The 18,083-nt window shown below is 39.1% G+C and overlaps 2 protein-coding genes across 2 annotated transcripts; one reads left to right on the forward strand and one right to left on the reverse strand.

Moving 5' to 3' along the window:
* Nucleotides 1-2,086: 2,086 nt before the first annotated feature.
* LOC130712348 (uncharacterized) lies at nucleotides 2,087-3,664 on the reverse strand. Its single transcript, XM_057562184.1, has one exon. The coding sequence runs from the start codon at nucleotides 3,662-3,664 to the stop codon at nucleotides 2,087-2,089; it is 1,578 nt and encodes a 525-aa protein (XP_057418167.1).
* Nucleotides 3,665-7,597: 3,933 nt separating this feature from the next.
* LOC130714474 (hydroxycinnamoyl-CoA:piscidic acid hydroxycinnamoyltransferase-like) lies at nucleotides 7,598-9,240 on the forward strand. The gene has a single exon (XM_057564369.1). It carries the CDS (start codon nucleotides 7,602-7,604, stop codon nucleotides 9,042-9,044), a length of 1,443 nt encoding a protein of 480 aa, XP_057420352.1. The 5' UTR covers nucleotides 7,598-7,601; the 3' UTR covers nucleotides 9,045-9,240.
* Nucleotides 9,241-18,083: the final 8,843 nt, after the last annotated feature.

The following is an 18,083-nucleotide window of genomic DNA, read 5'->3' on the forward strand; positions in this document are numbered from 1 at the left end:
AGTTTTTAATTTGTTATGCTTTGAATCAATATACCAAAACCATTTTAATCTTTCAGATGTATATGCGAAAACATAAAATACAAAATTTGAGTTAATTTTCAAATCAATCATTTAAAACTCTTTTATATCAATTTTCTATGACATATTTGATATCATTTCGAACGTAAGATATTACATTCATTTTTTTATTTTATAATATAAAAAAGAACCAAATCATTTATAAAAAGACTTCGCAACAAACACCCTCCGGTCACTATTATAAGCAAAAAATAACATTTTAGATTTATTAAATAAATGATGTATCTAGTCATTAATAATTTGACTAGATACATCATTTACTCAATGAATCCAAAATGTTGTTTTTTGCTTATAATAGTGACCAGAGGGTGTGTATCTTAATGGTTGAAAAATCATAAGTGACTTTAATTAATTATTCTAATGTTCATTAAAAATCATTAAATGTCAAATTAATACAGTACTCTCTCCGTTCCTTTTTATCTGTCCACTTTAGGTGGTGGCACATAGATTAAGAGTGTAATTAATTTTGTTGAATTTTAGAAAAGTTGAGTATGCTTTTACTATTATATCATTTAAACTGTGTTTTATCTCTCCTCATTTATTGTTCTGATAAGGGTATTAGTTATAAAAACATCATTTAATACTCTTTTGAAATGTTAAATGGACAGTTAAATATGAACAAATTATTTTTCTCAAAGTAGACAGATAAATAGGAACGGAGGCTGGGAGTAGTTATTTTGAAAAAAGTCACAATTGACTTTTGTTAATTATTCTAATTTCATTAATAACTATTAAATGAGATATTAATTGATTAATTATTTTCAAAAATATAGAATTATTTAATATTTATATTATTAAAAAATCATAAAATATAAATATGACATCATCTACCTATTAATTATAGTATGAGAGAGAGAATTTATGAAGAAAGACATAAAATGAGAATGAGAAGGTGACACTTGTGGAGATTACCACTTTTTGTTTCGAAAATAATACTATACTATAGTATATACTCCCTTCGTTCCTAAATAACTGATATAAATTCTGGCTGAATTTTGTTCCTAATTAACTGACACTTTACAAAGTTCAAGAGAGCATTAATTATACTTTACCAATTGTACCCTTCATTTATTGTGGTATGAAAATTGAAAAGTTAGAATTAATAAGAGAGATAAATGTTATATTAGGAAGTTAGATAGCAATTTTAATAAAACAAGAACATTAATTGCTATTTCTTAATACTTGTGCAACAACCTTAAAGTGTCAGTTAAATAGGAACGGAGGGAGTATATATATAATATAGTGTTGTCTGATAGGAAGAGAAAAAAAATGGTATTTATATTGTATTGTCAATATTCTAAGGCCGAGTGAGTGGGGCTGGGATCTTCTCCGGTGAATTTCTCTCATGTTTTCTCCGGTGGACGTTTGTGACGGTTTTGAACCGCCACAAAATGTTGTCAGCTGCCACAAATTCTGTCAATTTTTTGCAACAGCATTTTGTGGCAGCTGGAAACATTTTATGGCGGTTCTAAACCTTCACAAATGTCCACTGGAGAAAACATGAGAGAAATCCACTAGAAAGGATATGGACCCGAGTCGGTGAGTCTTTTCCCTTGCGTAGGGGGAATGTGTGCAGAAGTTTTTCATTTTTGTTTAGCTGGGATTTGATAGTGACAATTGGTTCCTAATAACTGGCACGCGCGGTTTTGTAATTACTTTTGTGCAGGTGTTGTTCATCTTAAAATTATCGGTTCTATATATATATATGATATTGAAATACAAAAGCAATGGTGATGTTTTGCTCAATATTCATTTTAGATTAAAAATATGATTTTTTTTATAAGTTGAATTGTATCAAAAGGAAGCACAAAACCTTTCCGATGAAGAAACAAAAAAAAAAAACACAAAAGGAAAAGAGGAATCAAGTAAGAAAGCTAACTAAGGGGAAAAAAAACAAACACAGGTTAAATTAGAAACTAAGAAGTAAGAACACACAGTCTCTAATCCCCAAGACGTACACCATGAGAAAGAGTTAATTTTTTTTTTTTTTTGAAAATGGTTCATTCAATTAAGAAGAAACAGGGGCCTCACAGGCCATTACATCAGACTGGACTAAGCCATAAAGGTCTTGAGGGATCTCCTCAATCCAAACCAAACTACCCAAAAGTAAAGAACGCTTAGCTAAAGCATCAGCGACATTATTGCCAGTACGGCGAACAAAACTGAAATTAAAAACATCAAAACCAGAAGACAAACGACGACAATCTAAAATCAACGAGTCTACAATGGAACAACCACCTCGGCGCTTCCACGCCTCAAAAAGAAGGAGACAATCTGTCTCAAACACTATGCACCGGAATCCAAGCTCCATAGCCAAACCGATAGCCCAACGGAAAGAGAGCCCCTCTGCTACCAAAGAAGATGGTACTGGACCGTGCGGGAAGCACGCGGACGCCAACACCTCGCCACGAGAATTCCGAGCTACAAGACCGAAGCCAGCGTCACCATTAGGAGCCATCGCCGCATCAAAATTTAACTTGAACGTGCCCGGTGATGGACGAGACCAAGAGTGGGGTAGGTGAAGCTGTGGTACCATAGGAACCTCCAACGGTGGCAGCGGTGAGAGTGATGATGCATGATTCAGAATCTGCTCCAAAGTGGATGCCTTGTCCTTGAAACATAGCTCATTTCGGGCACTCCAAATTGCATACAGCAGGGTAAGAAAGACACCAAGGCTGGACTCATCTGCAACCTGCATAAAATCATAAACAAATTCGTGCACACGACACTCATGAGCTAGGCGAAAACCAAGGGAGCTAGCAAACCAGATTGGTCGCACCGTCGGACAAAACAGCAGCGCATGATGGGCTGTTTCCGGAGCTGCCAGACACCGTGGGCATGTCGGGTCGGGGGCCAAACCGCGCGCATGAAGGGAAGCCCTCACCGGAAGGACATCAAGGCATGCCCTCCACCCCGTTTCACGGCATCGAGGAAGTGCATCAGCTTTCCAAAGCTTCCTCCAATCCGCACGCGGAAGAGAGGGAATCTGAGAAGAAGACGCAACAGCAGCTTCAGCACCTTGGCGAAGGAATTGGTACCCTGACTTTGTTGAGTAGTGACCATCTGGAGAGAAAGGCCAATACAGAACATCGTCACGAGGAACAAGAGGCAATGGGATTGCCAAAATCGCACGCGCCAACGGCGGACAACAAATGAAATTGATCAGCTCTCTATTCCATGTCAGCAAGCCTAGCTGCATAAGATCAGACACAAAAGAGACTCCAAATTGTTGAGCAAGCTCCATACTATATACCAAAGTATCCATTCCTGGAACCCACTTGTCTGACCAAGCCATAACATTTTTACCATTACCTATGTTCCACATACCCCCTTTTGCAAAAATCTCACAAGAACGGATGATGCTAGACCAAGCATAACTCGGGCGATAACCCCGATTAGCCACATGAATCGTGCCACGCGGAAAATAAACCGCTCTATAGACCTTCCCTAGAAGGGATTCAGGGTTCGATTTGATGCGCCACCAATTTTTGGCTACTAAAGCAGAATTAAACAGTTTAAAATCTCTGAACCCAAGACCGCCATTATCCTTGGCCTTGCACAACGCATTCCAACTAAGACAATGCATACCCCGTCTCGTCACATCGCCACCCTAATAAAACCGGCTAATCATTCCCTCAATCTGATTGCATAACCCATCAGGGAGTAAAAAACACGACATGACATAGGACGGAATCGCCTGTGCCACCGCTTTGACAAGCACTTCCCTGCCTGCTCTAGAGAGAGACCTCTCTTTCCAGCCCTTAAGCTTCTTCCAAACACGCTCCTTGACAAAATTAAATATCTGAGTCTTCGACTTCCCAATGATGGTAGGAAGCCCCAGATATTTGTCATAACTCTCCACCGCCTTTACATTCAACAGCTGTCTAAGCTCATGGAAACAATCATCTGGCACGTTTCGGCTACAAGAGAGCATCGATTTGTCAAGGTTAATGACCTGACCTGAAGCTTGTTCGTAACTCGCAAGAATTGCCTTAATGGACAGTGCCTCAAGCGTCGTTGCCCGGGCAAAAATGACACTGTCATCTGCAAACAACAAATGAGAGATTACAGGGGCAGTTCTAGCAATTTTTATACCATGAAGGGAAGACGCTAGTACAGCCTTATTAATTAAAGCAGAAAACACCTCACCACAAAGAATAAAAAGATAGGGAGATAGGGGATCCCCTTGTCGCAGACCGCGATGAGGTTTAAACGGCTCCTGAGGTGCACCATTTAACATAATGGAAAAGTCCACAGTGGACACACAAGCCATGATGAGGCTCACCCATGTGGCAGGGAACCCCATCTGTTGTAAGACACTCGTTAGAAAAGGCCATTCAACTCTATCATACGCTTTTGACATATCTAACTTTAAAGCCATCACGCCATTACGACCACTTATCTTTTTCTTCATGTAGTGGAAACATTTGAAATAATAAACAGCTAACAATGATATATATACACCTCATTTTTTAAACACTTCATTTTTACCTATTTTTGTTTATATCTTTTTCCTCTTATCATCTATCACATATCATAATTTCTTTCTCTTACTTTTTTTCTTTCTATCTCTCTCCTCATTTCACATCTTCTACCTTAGAGCATCTCCAATGGTAGGAACTTATTTTGGGACTTAACTCAATTCTTGTGGGCCCAAATTGCCACATAGGATTTAAGACACTCATAAGGTCTTCATACACATTTCACTCTAGTGGTTGAGATCTTATTTTACTTTTATCTGGGCCCACAGTACTCAATATATTTATATTATTTATTTTCCTCCCTAATTTTCACTTTGATTATGGTATTGAAGAAGAGAGAAAAAAATATTATTTTATTTAAGATCCCACATTTGAGAGTACATGAGCTAAGGCACGGATCTTAGCTTTTGCTAAGATCTCATGCCATGTAGGATAGCTCCAATGGTGGGATCTAATAAGATCCGGATATTATTTTAAGGTCCCAAAATAAGGACTCCATTGGAGATGCTCTTAAAAAGAGGTGTGTAAGTAACATTATTAATAAACAACCATTAATGTTCTTACTCGAAGACATTAAATATTGTAGCAGATGATCGATCAGTATTGCAATTAAATCTAAGTATATCCAAAATGATATGACACTGGTCGGAACACGTAGCTACCCTGCTTTCCACAAGTTCTATACAGTTGCTTCTCACTGTATATATACACGTAGCTACCCTTCCTACGCTGTACCTCATATTTATGACCCTTTCTTGTTGCCTCACTCTTTCCAAAAATGAATTTTAAATACAAAATTCATGGGGTTAGAGTGTTTTAAACACTAACTACAAACTTAAATACTTATTAAATTAATTTAATAATCATGTATTATGGGAAATTAACAACACATGAATAATGAGATAAAATATCAATTAATTAGACCATAAACTCTTATACTCTTTCATTGAATTTAATTGATTTAAATTCATAACGTTATAATAGGAAAAAAAGATTTTGATACACGTTTTGAACATTTTTGAAAAAGATTAATTCATAGTCAACAGTTAAAACAACAACTACTATATTCAATTCTTAAAAAAGAGTTTTAATTTTTTTTTAAAAAAAATGATGGAACACTTATTTAATTTTTTTAAAAAAAATTTAAATTTTAATCAATTAAAAAAAAAATCTTTAAAAGTAAATACCGTATTTAAAATTAAAAAAAGCTACTTAAAGGTCTTTTAACGAATATTTTAATTATCATTTAATAAATATAAAAACTCTTATATAAACATTTTTTTTTGTTACTATATAAACGCATTTAATGGATCTTAAATAGTGTGTTTTAGATTGAGTTATAAAAACAGTAGACACTATAATCCCTCCTTTTAGAAAATTAAAGTTTACACTATACAAATTTAATTACTTTTTCTATAAATAAATTACTATCTAAAAAAATAACAACAAAATCAAGTACAATCATTTCCCATTTAAAAAAACATGCTACTGAGTATTTACATTTAAACGTATTACATTTACATATGTTATCATCACTGTTAATCTAACAATCAGTTGTAACTACGAATAATTTTTTTGCATTTTATTCATTTTTACAGCGTACAATATGCATTATATATGCCACGATTAAGAAAATTTAGAGCACAAATGATTGGTCTTACCATAACTGTGAATGTCACTCAGCAGCATACTCTCACGGAGCACAAAATTATTGTGAAAAATGTAACAAGCATGTCACTCCTACCATACGATAATCTACAAATTCGATAAATAAATTAATTTGTAAAATATTAAGTTTATTTAATTATTAATGTTTACATCAAGTACAAATTGTTGCTTAATGTTGCTGATGATACTTGATCTGCAATGTTTACCGTTTTTTATCGCGAAGGTTGTTATCTGATGAACAAAAAAGGCAACGAGATATTGGATAAAATGGAAAAGGTAAACATAGTCATATTAAAAAAAGGTACATTTTCATTGCTCACTTAATTCATAATATATTAATTTTTTCATTTTAATTTAAATTCAATGTAGACCGGGAACATGGAAGATTTTAGTGCACAAGGAATTTCTTTTCAAGGTTGAAGGGAAGGATAGATGCAAAAGGTGGTTTAAATCGGCATTTAACATCTTGAAAATTTGCAAGGACCCACAAATAATTTCAAAATTCAAAACAAAGGTAAAATTTTAAACTCTTATTGCTAAATAATGATTATTTATATCTATATAATGAATTTTGATATTTTCGATTCAAATGTAAAATCTCTGATTGAGGTATTGGTCATCACTATTGTCAAATAGGTTTGTTTTAGACATTGATCATCACTATTTCAAAATATGTTTGTTTTGCAGACAATCACTAAAAGTGTTAAACGAAAGACACCTCCACCTATAATTGAAGACTCCAACACACATATTAAACGTCGTTCAGACGATAGATCCATAACAGAAGTTGTTGAAAGTAACGATACAAAAATGTTCAAAAAGATCAAGTTTTCAAATAATTAGTAGCATTTCCTCAAGATTGTTTACAAATAAAGAGCCTATATATGTGCTAAACTTTCACTTTTATGTCTTTACCTACGTTGACAATGTATTTTTTTTTGGTAAATTGACCTCGATGGTAACTTTCAAACCTTTTGACATTTGTTTTTCATATATTGACCATGTTACTAAAATATTCAATAAATCGTTTTATGTTTGCAAATCTTCGTGCATACGTCAATTTAAATGTGCTTTCGACCTTTAAACACATTATTTTGCAAAAAAAATAACTTACACCACAAATGTGTAAAAAATAAAAAATAAACCAAATACCTATATAGAATAAATAAAAAAGATATTAATTGATTAACAAAAATAAAAAAAAAAATCCAAAATTAAATTCCTCGTGCAAGGCAGGGGTTAAAAACTACTTGCAATTAAATCTAAGTATATCCAAAATGATATGACACTGGTCGGAACACGTAGCTACCCTGCTTTCCACAAGTTCTATACAGTTGCTTCTCACTATATATATATATATATACAGCAACGTGCATGGCTGTTATGAATATATATGAGGTTGAATCAAACAAAATCATCATTACAATGTCAACAACAACCATCAAAGCTTCTTACACCATCATCCCCGCCGAGCACACTCCAAACACCGACCTATGGCTGTCTCCCAGTGATCAAGTCACGCGTTGGACTCATGCTTCCACCATCTACGTTTACAAAGAAGCCCCCAACCACGACGCCATGGACACAATGAGAGATTCTCTCAGCAAGATTCTTGTCCATTACTACCCCCTCGCGGGAAGACTCAGCTGGATCGAAGGTCACCGTCTGAAACTCAATTGCAACGCCAAGGGTGCCATATTGCTCGAAGCCGAATCGACGAAAACACTCTCTTCTTATGGAGACTTCACGCCGAGTGACACCATAAAAAATGAGCTCACTCCAACCGTCGATTACACCCAACCCATAGAGGACCTTCCTCTATTGATAGTGCAAGTGACCAGGTTCAAAGGAACCAAAGAGGGCCTTGTCATAGGCATAGCTCTTAACCATGTTTTATGCGACGGCCTTGCCGCCATTCATTTCAAAAACTCGTGGGCCAAGCTTTGTAAAGGAGATGTCGAGTTAGATCACACTGAGAAGTTCCCCTTCCTCGATCGGACGGTGATGAACTCCTCCACGCGCCCGCGCTTCGACCACCCCGAGCTGAAGCCGCTCCCGCTCCTACTAGGCAGCACTGACCCCGTTGCAGAGCGGGAACACGAGAGGGCTGTCGCGGTGCTGAGACTAACAAAGGAGCAAGTGGCCACACTGAAGGAAAAGACCAATAACGGCAGCCTTGAAGAACAAGAAGCATTGTCTCCACGACCTTACAGCACGTACGAGGTTGTATCTGCACACGTTTGGAAATGTCTAACAAAGGCGCGCGGGCTTGATGGCGCTCAGCCGACAGTGGTTAGGGTGACTGCGGATATTCGTAGCAGGTTGAACCCGCCTCTCCCTATGAACTATTTCGGGAACGCGCTGGCCGTGTCGTTGACTCCAACTTGTTTTGCAAGGGATGTATTGTCAAACCCGTTGAGGTTCTGTGCGAGGAAGATAAGGGAAGCAGTGGAGTTGCTCAAGGATGATTATGTGAGGTCTCAACTAGATTACATTCAGTGTCAGGAGCAGATAGATTCGATTCGAGCTTCACATTTGGAACCTGGGAAGCGTAAAAATGCACCATTTTATGGTAACCCGAATCTTATGATTGTGAGCTGGATGAGCATGCCTGTGTACGAAGCAGACTTTGGGTGGGGGAAGCCTGCGCATTTCGGTCCTGCAGCTGTGTTTCCTGATGATATAGTGTATATAAATCGGAGCTCCAATGGGGATTGGTCAATTCCCGTGTGTGCGCATTTGCAGAAAAGACACATGGAGCTTTTCAACAAGTTTTTTTACCAGGATATATATGAAATGAATTCTTTGTTTGTGTGATACAATCATGTATCCACATACATCATATTATTCCCCTCTGTTTTTACATCTATCATTTATCTTTCTTCTCTTTCTAGCTCCCTCCCTTTATGTGTTAAATCTATTATTTTATGTATTTCTTTTATAAGCAGCAAACTTCTTATGTGTGATTGAGTTTGGATTTGTTCAGGCTATAGAATTTTTTATGATTCATTTACTTTTTATATTCCTCTCTTATTTTTATTTTTCTATTACAGTGCTATGTTAATTCTCTTTATTCCTATTTTTCTATTTCTAGGATGAGATTGAAGTGTGAACAAAAAGTAAAACCATACAAGCTACACCCAATCAAAAGTCCATAGAGAATTCGTACAAGAGAGACTCGAGCTAAATGGGGATCCTGAAAAATGAAGAAATTCAGAGACTAGCGAGCACCCGTACGTATAATAGGGTCAGTTGTTTGAGCTTTAAATAATTTTTTTTTAATAATTAACTAAAAAAGATTGGATTTATAATGAAGAAAATGTTATTGATATGATTATGATTTTATTTTAGAGTCAATGCGCATTTTATTAAGATAAAAAGTCATATCTATAAAAAAAAAGAATTAGCTATATCAGAAGGATGATAACGAATCTTTCATTCCACGAGCTGTGAATAATTTAAGTGGCAGTCAGCATTGGTTCATACTTCATATAACAAAGAATGGTTCGTGTGTGTTCAATAGATTATGTTTAAATAACAATTCAAAATAGTTTTTTATTATAATTTGAAAACATTATTTTAAAATAACAATTTTTTAAAACCATCAACCAAAAACCATTTTTATTGGCTTACAACTTGTATTCACATATTCCAACGAAGTTTTTTTTTTCATCAACAAGATTCGAACCATAAACTTTAATTTAAGGAGATTAAGTTTATACCACTTGAACCAACCACACGTTGGTTACCAAAACACTTTTTTTGTTACATACGAAAAGGAAAAAATAGAAAACAAACTAGAATAATGCATCATGAACCAGCAAAGCAACCAAGCTAGAATGGGTTGCCGCCAAACGCGTCGTGGAGCAACTTCTCTTGATGTTTGGCGAGCCAACATGCCCGCCGCAGTATTCCTCTCCTGAGGAATAAGGAGAAACGTCACCCTCCAAACTCGTCGAAGCATGCCTCTAACTCTACAGATAACATCACGAGCCCATAAGTGGTTGACGGCGGTGTCAGTCTGAATAATATCAAGGACATCGTTACAGTCTATGCAACAAACTAACTGTCGAAGCCCTAGGTCACAACTATGTTGAAAACCAAGCTCCACAGCAAGGAGTTCAGCCATAAATGTCGGTCCCGCACCATGGCTCTCTGAGACTCCAATCCAGACATCCACCGATCAGCAACATCCATAACAAAGGCATTGTACCCCATCCTTGACATCTCGTGGTTCCAGTTGTCGTCAACAATAAGGTGACGAAGCCCGCCAGTTGTGGAGATAGGGGCTGTTGCGAAAAGAGAAGAGAAGCTCTTACACAAACACTTAAAACATTCTTAAAAATAGTTTCTGATTAAAAATAGTTTTTATGAAAAAACCTTAAACAAGAAATTATTAATTTTTTTTAAAACAACACCAACTTTAGGAAGAAGGATTAATACAAGATTATAATTGGAGGTGCCCAATTGGGAGAGTTAGGATTTTCTTTTTAACGTCGTGTTATGATTATTCACACTTCCATTCTTTGTTCACATTTATAATCTATTTGTTTCTTTCTTTATTTTTTTACAATCATATTATTTATCAGATCTTTATTTCTTTTTCTTTTATATGTCATCCTTCTATCTCTTTCTACCTTAATATGAGGTGTGAACAAAATAATATTCAAACTTGAACCAGGTTTTCCTTGAATTTTTTTTTTAATCTAGATATACCATGTGACATTATTCAATAATTTTATTTTCTTTTTATGATTTGGAGGGCTTAAGGCCCATTGTTCATTGGCTGACAATATCTTTAATAGATTCGAATTTATGTAAACCCCATCTCATTAAATACCCAGCATCAATCAATATAGCTCTCAGTCATTATTCCCAATTAATGGGATGGACCCCAGTCATTGTTTGCTGTATGGAATGGAACATCATTCCATTCCAGACCACAATTGGCTCTGCTCTGGTCTGTGTTTGCCTGGCAAAGCTGGCTTCAGAGGCTGAGACTCGTTTGGATTTAAATGAGATTGACAAACCTTTCATTTCTTCAACGCTCTAATTATTACTACGTTGCATGGCTGGTCACGCTTTATGAGCAATAAAAAATTAAAAACAGTTTAGATCTAGTGAGCTCTAATATGCACCATTTTTTGAGTGGTGCAATTTTACACCATTTTTTTTTAACTTGCTATAACAGGTTAACATATCTTTTTTTAAATAAATTTAATATATAACAAATTTTTAATGATACTTTAAAAAAATAATAATAATGTGTTGACTTGCTATAACCGATTAAAGTAAGTGGTGTAAAATTGCACCACTCTAAAAGTGGTGCATATTAGGTGAACCCTAGATCTAGAACATTAACGAAAGTATAGTGAGTCATGATTCATCCACATTACCACCAACTTTTTTATTTTTATTTTATACTTTCTCCGGTCCACTATAAGTAAAAAACTACATTTTAGGTTCATTCAATAAATGATGTATCTAGTCATCATAAAAAGTAGTTTTTTCGATTATATTGTAGACCGAAGTCAATCAAATCATTTATCACATCTTTACATTTTTTTTATGATGTCCACTAGGGTGGGCAAGTTTTAAACTGGTCCAGTAGTGGACCCTGGACCACGGGTTATTCTTATTCTAAACTTTTCCCCAACCCCTTCTTCTCTCCCACTTTCTCCACCCTCTCCGGATCCAGACCATTTTCCCCTCGTCCTCCCGCCGCTCAACTGGTTCACCCCCACTGTGATGCACGGTGGCTTCGATCACCGAAGCTCCATTGAATTCTGGTGGCTGTTGAAATTGTAGGGATGGTCTGCTGTGCTTGACCTGGTCTTATTGCTTCCTGCGTTGCCCTTGAAGTTGTTTTTGCAGCGAAGAAGTTCCTGCAATAACAACATATTTACTGGTCTTTTTGGTTTTTCTGTGACTGGTCCTATTGTATTACTCTTTTGCTCTGTTCTGTTCCAGCCTTTGGGTTTTCTTTTCTTCTCTAAGTTTCACCAACGACTCTGATTCCACCAACCTACTATTAGTCCCGGAAACTTCACCACCCTGACCAGTTCCCACACCAGGCTTCAACTTGAACAAAATGTGAACTCCATCAACCTCCACTTTCCGTACCTGGTCACTGTTGACCGTACTAAAAAACTCAATGTAAGGCACACTCACAACCGTCGTCGGAGCCCGAGACTTCGACCCTAGTAGCGGAATCCCAGGCCGGAGCAACAACATAACAATTCACAATCCCCAATTGCAACTACCACCGTCACCCACCCTTCCCCTGCTTCTCCCTCCTCTGATCCGAACCGGAGCTCGACAAATTAAACCGGCGTCATCAACCACCTGACCCTCGTTAGTTTTCTCCTCGCCGGAACTCGAATCGGCGGCGGAATCGGACTCGCTGGTGGAACGACATACCCATGTTCTTTGTGTGTGGCTGCCCAGCAAACAAAACCAGTGAGGTATAAATTTACATTTTCACCCTTTTTATCATCACTTAATCTTAACCATCCGATAAAAGAATATTCCAAGATTCTCAAATCCAACGACATATGATGATGGTCTACCGGTGGACCAGTTTGAAATTTGTCCATCCTAGTGGACACCTTTTTTTATGATAGTGTGAGTCTAAATGATTGTGTGCTGGAATTAACCCAATTAGCCCGCTACCCAGTGGCGGATGCATGTTATATACTGAGGAGAGGGTCAAATGCCCCCACTAACTTTTGGATATCTCTCATATTAGGTACTCATATTAGTGTAAAATACTTAACTGCCCCCATAACTAAGTATATTTACCTTCAATGCCACCAAAACTAATATCAACTTTTACTCATGGTCTGATTTTCTGATTCACAAATTACTTTTCAATTTCAACCAGTATTAATGTATCATATACCTATTTCTTTTTCTTTTGTCAATTCTAGAGATAGAAAGAATTGTAGCTATAGCTGTGCGAGGTTGATATATACATGCATAGATGTTCTATTAGTGTGTGTATAGATATAGGCCCCGTTTGGAAAAACAGCTTAATTAAGCGCTTATGGTCATAAGCGCTTATGACATAAGCGCTTATTCATAAGCTATTTTTAAAAATTTATTAAATTAAATTAAAAATAAGCTGTATATAAGCATAAACTGTTTTTCATAAGCTATCCTGAATAGCTTATGAAAATAAGCTGAAAAGAGCTTATGGCAGGCCATAAGCTGTTTGCATAAGCCCTTCCAAACACTGGCATAAGAGCTTATGCTATCAGATAAGCTCAAATAAGCTCTTCCAAACTGGGCCATATTATAAAACTATTAGTTAACAAGGTTACATTCCAGGGGACAGTATCTATTCCATTCACCATGGCTAATTTTTTAAAATAAATTAGTTGCGGCATAAAAAAATTAAAATTATGAGTTAGTAAAAAAAATTATAAGAGTTATTTTATTCCTTATTCCTTTAAATTAATATTTTTAGAGTGTGAAACTAATTATGGTTATGTTATTTTTGCAATAGAATAGTTTCTCAAAAGAAAATTAATATGATGACAACAGGACCGTGTATGGACATTTTGTGGCCTAAGGCGGAAATGTTAAAATAATTTTCTTTTAACAATAATCTTAAAGAGACTTAATATATCATATAAATTATCAATTTTTTATATCAATCTCTTAGTTTTTTGAGCTGCGAAATTATTTATTTGTCGTTTTATAACTAAACAATTCTAACATTTCACTTTCAATAAATAAGATATCTAATCTATTTCGAAAATTGTTGATCTTATATATGATTTAAACAATTTTAACTTTAAAAAACTTCTTTCAGTAGTAGTATAAAAACTACTTGTATTTTAATTTTTAAAAATTATAGATATTTAAATCATAAAAAATACAAATGGTTTAGAATATATAAATTTGCTAATAAAATCATTACTACTACTAATAACTGTCAAAATTACACTTTTCACATTGTAATTAATATGGCATGATTTTTTATTATTTCATTACTTTTCTTAAATCTCAATAATATACACTACTATATAGATATTAACTTTTTTATTTTTTGGGGCCTAATATACATGTTTATTTATTTGGGGCCTAAGGCAAATGTCTCATTTGCCTTGTGCCTAAACCGCCCTATAGGACAATGATCTTCATCTCAATCTTAAGTACTTGATAAAATTTTGGGTTTATCAATGAAATAATGTTTTATGATCGAAGTTTGATTCATAAAAACTTCATAATAATTCTAGTTTAATTAAGGACAAGAATTTCATGTTATCATCCTAATAATAGAGATAAAGAGGAAATGTCTTTTATTATAGTTCAAAATATAAAAGCTTGTAAAGAACAATTATGATATGAATTCAAATTTGTAATTGTTTTGGGGGTCGGGAAAATACCCGACCCCCCTTCTTTTATCATTTGCTTATGCTTGCCCGAGGGCTCAGCTGGCCCGACTGGTAGGAGCCCGACCAACCCTGCTCCTGACAAGACGAGGACCTCAGGACCACTATAGGACGGTCAGCGTCCGACCCGACCAACACCAATCGCAGACGACTAAGGATTAGGCCTAGGACCAGGGGCACGAGGGGAAGGAATCCCGAGCTACCCCCGAGAGGACCAGCCAGATTCACCGACCAACCCAAAGGAGGTTATAACGACCGTAAGACGATCTTGTACCACACCGAGCATGGCTCTCTCCCCCGCTCCCCGTAAGAACTAGTGCGTGTCAACTCAACTGTCACATCTCTGGTACCTGTCCTCTAAAAGTGAGACATGGGACCAAGGCTCAAGATCCTGCAAGTAACTACTAGGATCCGCGAGCTGTTGGATCCCTGAGACTAACCTTGACTACAGGTTGATCCAACGGCTAGGATCTGAACATGGCCCCAGCATCTACAGGAAACACCACTATGTTCTAGGTATAAAAGGCCCCTCACTCCCAGGGGCAAAGGTAACTACTCTTACTCTCTCTTAACTACAAAAATCCCAAGAACCTCTCTACTCTCCCTAAGCTGAAACTGACTTGCGCTTCGGAGTGTCTTGCAGGTTCCCCCATCCACGCCCGACCGTCCCCGTTCCGAAGAACTCATTCCACAAGCACTCACCTCACCTCTCTGACCATCACCGTCCTCTCATCTCTTGCTACCCCCCTCTTAGGTAGGTTTGATTGGCTTCCCCGATCAATTGGCGTCGTCTGTGGGGAGAGGTAAAACTTTTCCCAGCTCCACGTGCACAAGAAGAACTGTCAGCCATGGTAGAAACTCGTCAAGGATCCAGACGCATCATCACTCCCGAAGGACATGTCGAAACGATCGACGAGGGGAGACCAGAGCAGGAGGTTCCTCAACCTCAGCCGAGGGTAACTCCCCCCACCCCTCCACCACGCCGCTCTCCGGAACCTCAGGCGACTTTAGATGCCCTCATGAGACTGCAGGGCAAGGATAAGAAATATGGAACAAGACCGAGCCCAGGATGCCGAGGAAGGAGAAAACATGCAACCCCTGGATGCTCAGGCGGAGATCATGCTTCTCCGAAGGAGGCTCCGACAACTCGAGAATCAACAAGAACGACCAAGACAACCCTCCCCTCAAAGGGAGCAGCCCCTAGGTCATCAAGGGAGCCAGAGGCGCCAAGGATCACTCAGGCACGAGACAGTAGCAGATCATGTCGTCGACCAGCCCGAGCGCGAGTACCAGCGGCACTTCGACGACTCCCATCTCCGGAGTTCCTCGGGGCACGAAAGCCTTTCCCGAAGGAGGATTCCGAGCCGCCATCCAAGCAACTACCGGCGCAGAAGCAGATCTCCCACTCGGGAACCTACGAGAATGAACAGAGCGATGGTTCCGCTCCCGCCCCCGATGAGTGGCCCTCTGTCCCCCGAGATAATGATGTACCCTTTCCCCCCAGGGTGGTGCAGGCCTAAGATGAAACTTTACGAGGGAGACTCAGATCCGAAGGAGCACATTAACTTTTTCACTGGGGCTATGCAGTACACGAGGGCAACCGACCCGATTTACTGCCGGTGCTTCCCGATGAGTCTGGGCTCCGGACCGATGAACTGGTTCCAAAACCTTCCCGAAGGATCGCTTAGAAGCTGGAGCGAAGTGGTGACTAGTTTCAATTCACAGTTCTCCTCCGTCAAAACTATTCCAAAGTTCGAGGAGTCCTTGGCCCTAATCAAGCAGGGCGAAAATGAGTCACTCAAAGTCTTCCTCAACCGCTTTAACAAAGAAGCAGGCGCAATTCCAGGTCTCATTCCTCAAGTTCGGCTGGTATTGGTGCGAGGCGCCCCTGAGACAGGGTCCCTTCCTAACTTCTCTCGACGGCAAAAAAGCAAGGACTATAGAGGAATTTCAAACACGAGCTGAGAAATTCATAAACATGGAAGATGCGGCAACATTAACGGCCTCCAATCGTCCTAATCACTCAAAAGCTCCAAAAAAGGAGGAAAAAGATACCGAACACCTGAGGGACAGAAAGGCCCAGAAGAAGACCCAAGACGAGAAGAAACCTAGAAGGAAAAGGTTTGACAGTTATTCCCCGCTAAACTCCACACTCTCCAGGATCTTGAAGGAAAAAGCCTCGACGGACTTGAGGGACCGACCTCCCCCCATGCTCACTAAAGGGGACAAGCTAGACTCCAAGAGGTTTTGCGAATTCCACAACAGTCCGGGGCACAACACAGACAAGTGTTTAAACCTGAAAGATAAGGTGGAAGAGCTAGTTAGGGCGGGGAGGCTGACAAAGTATGTGGCACTATCTTCTGGCGACCTGCCCAGACCCCGATCGCCGCCTCAGAAAAGAACCCCAAGCCCTCTGAGGCACCGCGCTCGCTCCCCCAGAAGAAGAAGCCCTCCGAGACTCGGCTATCGTGATCGTTCCAACAGGGACAGAAGCCCCGAACGCGCCAGAAGCCCCTACCGACGCCGAAGCCCAGCTCGGCGAAGAAGCTCAGAGCGCCACGGCCAAGACGAGGTCCGAAGGCACCATGGAACGAACGTGCTCGACGTGGGATCAATCGCAGGGAGATTCGCCAGCGGAGGGCCGAGCTCGAACAGTAGGAAGAGGAGCACCAGAGTCATCATGTACTCCGAAGGAAGGCCCCGGCCCGGCCGCCCCGGACCCTCTAAAAAAGACCTAATAGTCGGATTCTCTGAGGACGACTACGGAACCGATACGGGAGAAGAAGATGACCCAATCGTAATTGAGGCCCTCATCGGCAACGAAAAGGTAAAGAGAGTCGTCATCGACACAGGTAGCTCTGCCGATATCATGTTTTATGAAGCATATAAAAGTTTGCATTTATCCGTCAAGGACCTACTCCCATACGACCATGATTTGGTTGGCTTCACGGGGGATAGGGTCCTCCCTTTAGGATATTTCGACACTTGCCTCTCCTTGGGGGACCCTAACATTTGCAGGACGGTGAAAGCTCGCTTCCTAGTGGTGGAATGCCCGACGGCCTACAACGCCATACTAGGAAGACCCACCCTCAATGCATATAGGGCGATCATCTCCACCCACCACTTAATGCTCAAGTACGCTTGGGCCGGAAGGGTTGTCCCCGTACGAGGAAACCTTGCCATGGCAAGGGGGTGCTACAACTCAAGCTGTCAGTTAGCTAGAGAAGAACGAGAGAACAGGAAAAGGAAAAAGACGATGAGCCGTCGTGACTACAACAACTTCATGGCCGACATCGATCCTCGAGTGGACCAATCAAGGGAGGATAGACGGTTGCATCCTGACGGAGAAACCCGGCCCCTCCAAGTAGGCCCCCGGGCAGATAATATCACCAAGATGGCCCGAGAACTCCCCGCGGACCTCTCCACCCGGATGGAGAAACTGCTCCAGGAAAATAGG

Source organism: Lotus japonicus, chromosome 4 (assembly GCF_012489685.1).
Source record: "Lotus japonicus ecotype B-129 chromosome 4, LjGifu_v1.2".
Lineage (NCBI taxonomy): Eukaryota > Viridiplantae > Streptophyta > Magnoliopsida > Fabales > Fabaceae > Lotus > Lotus japonicus.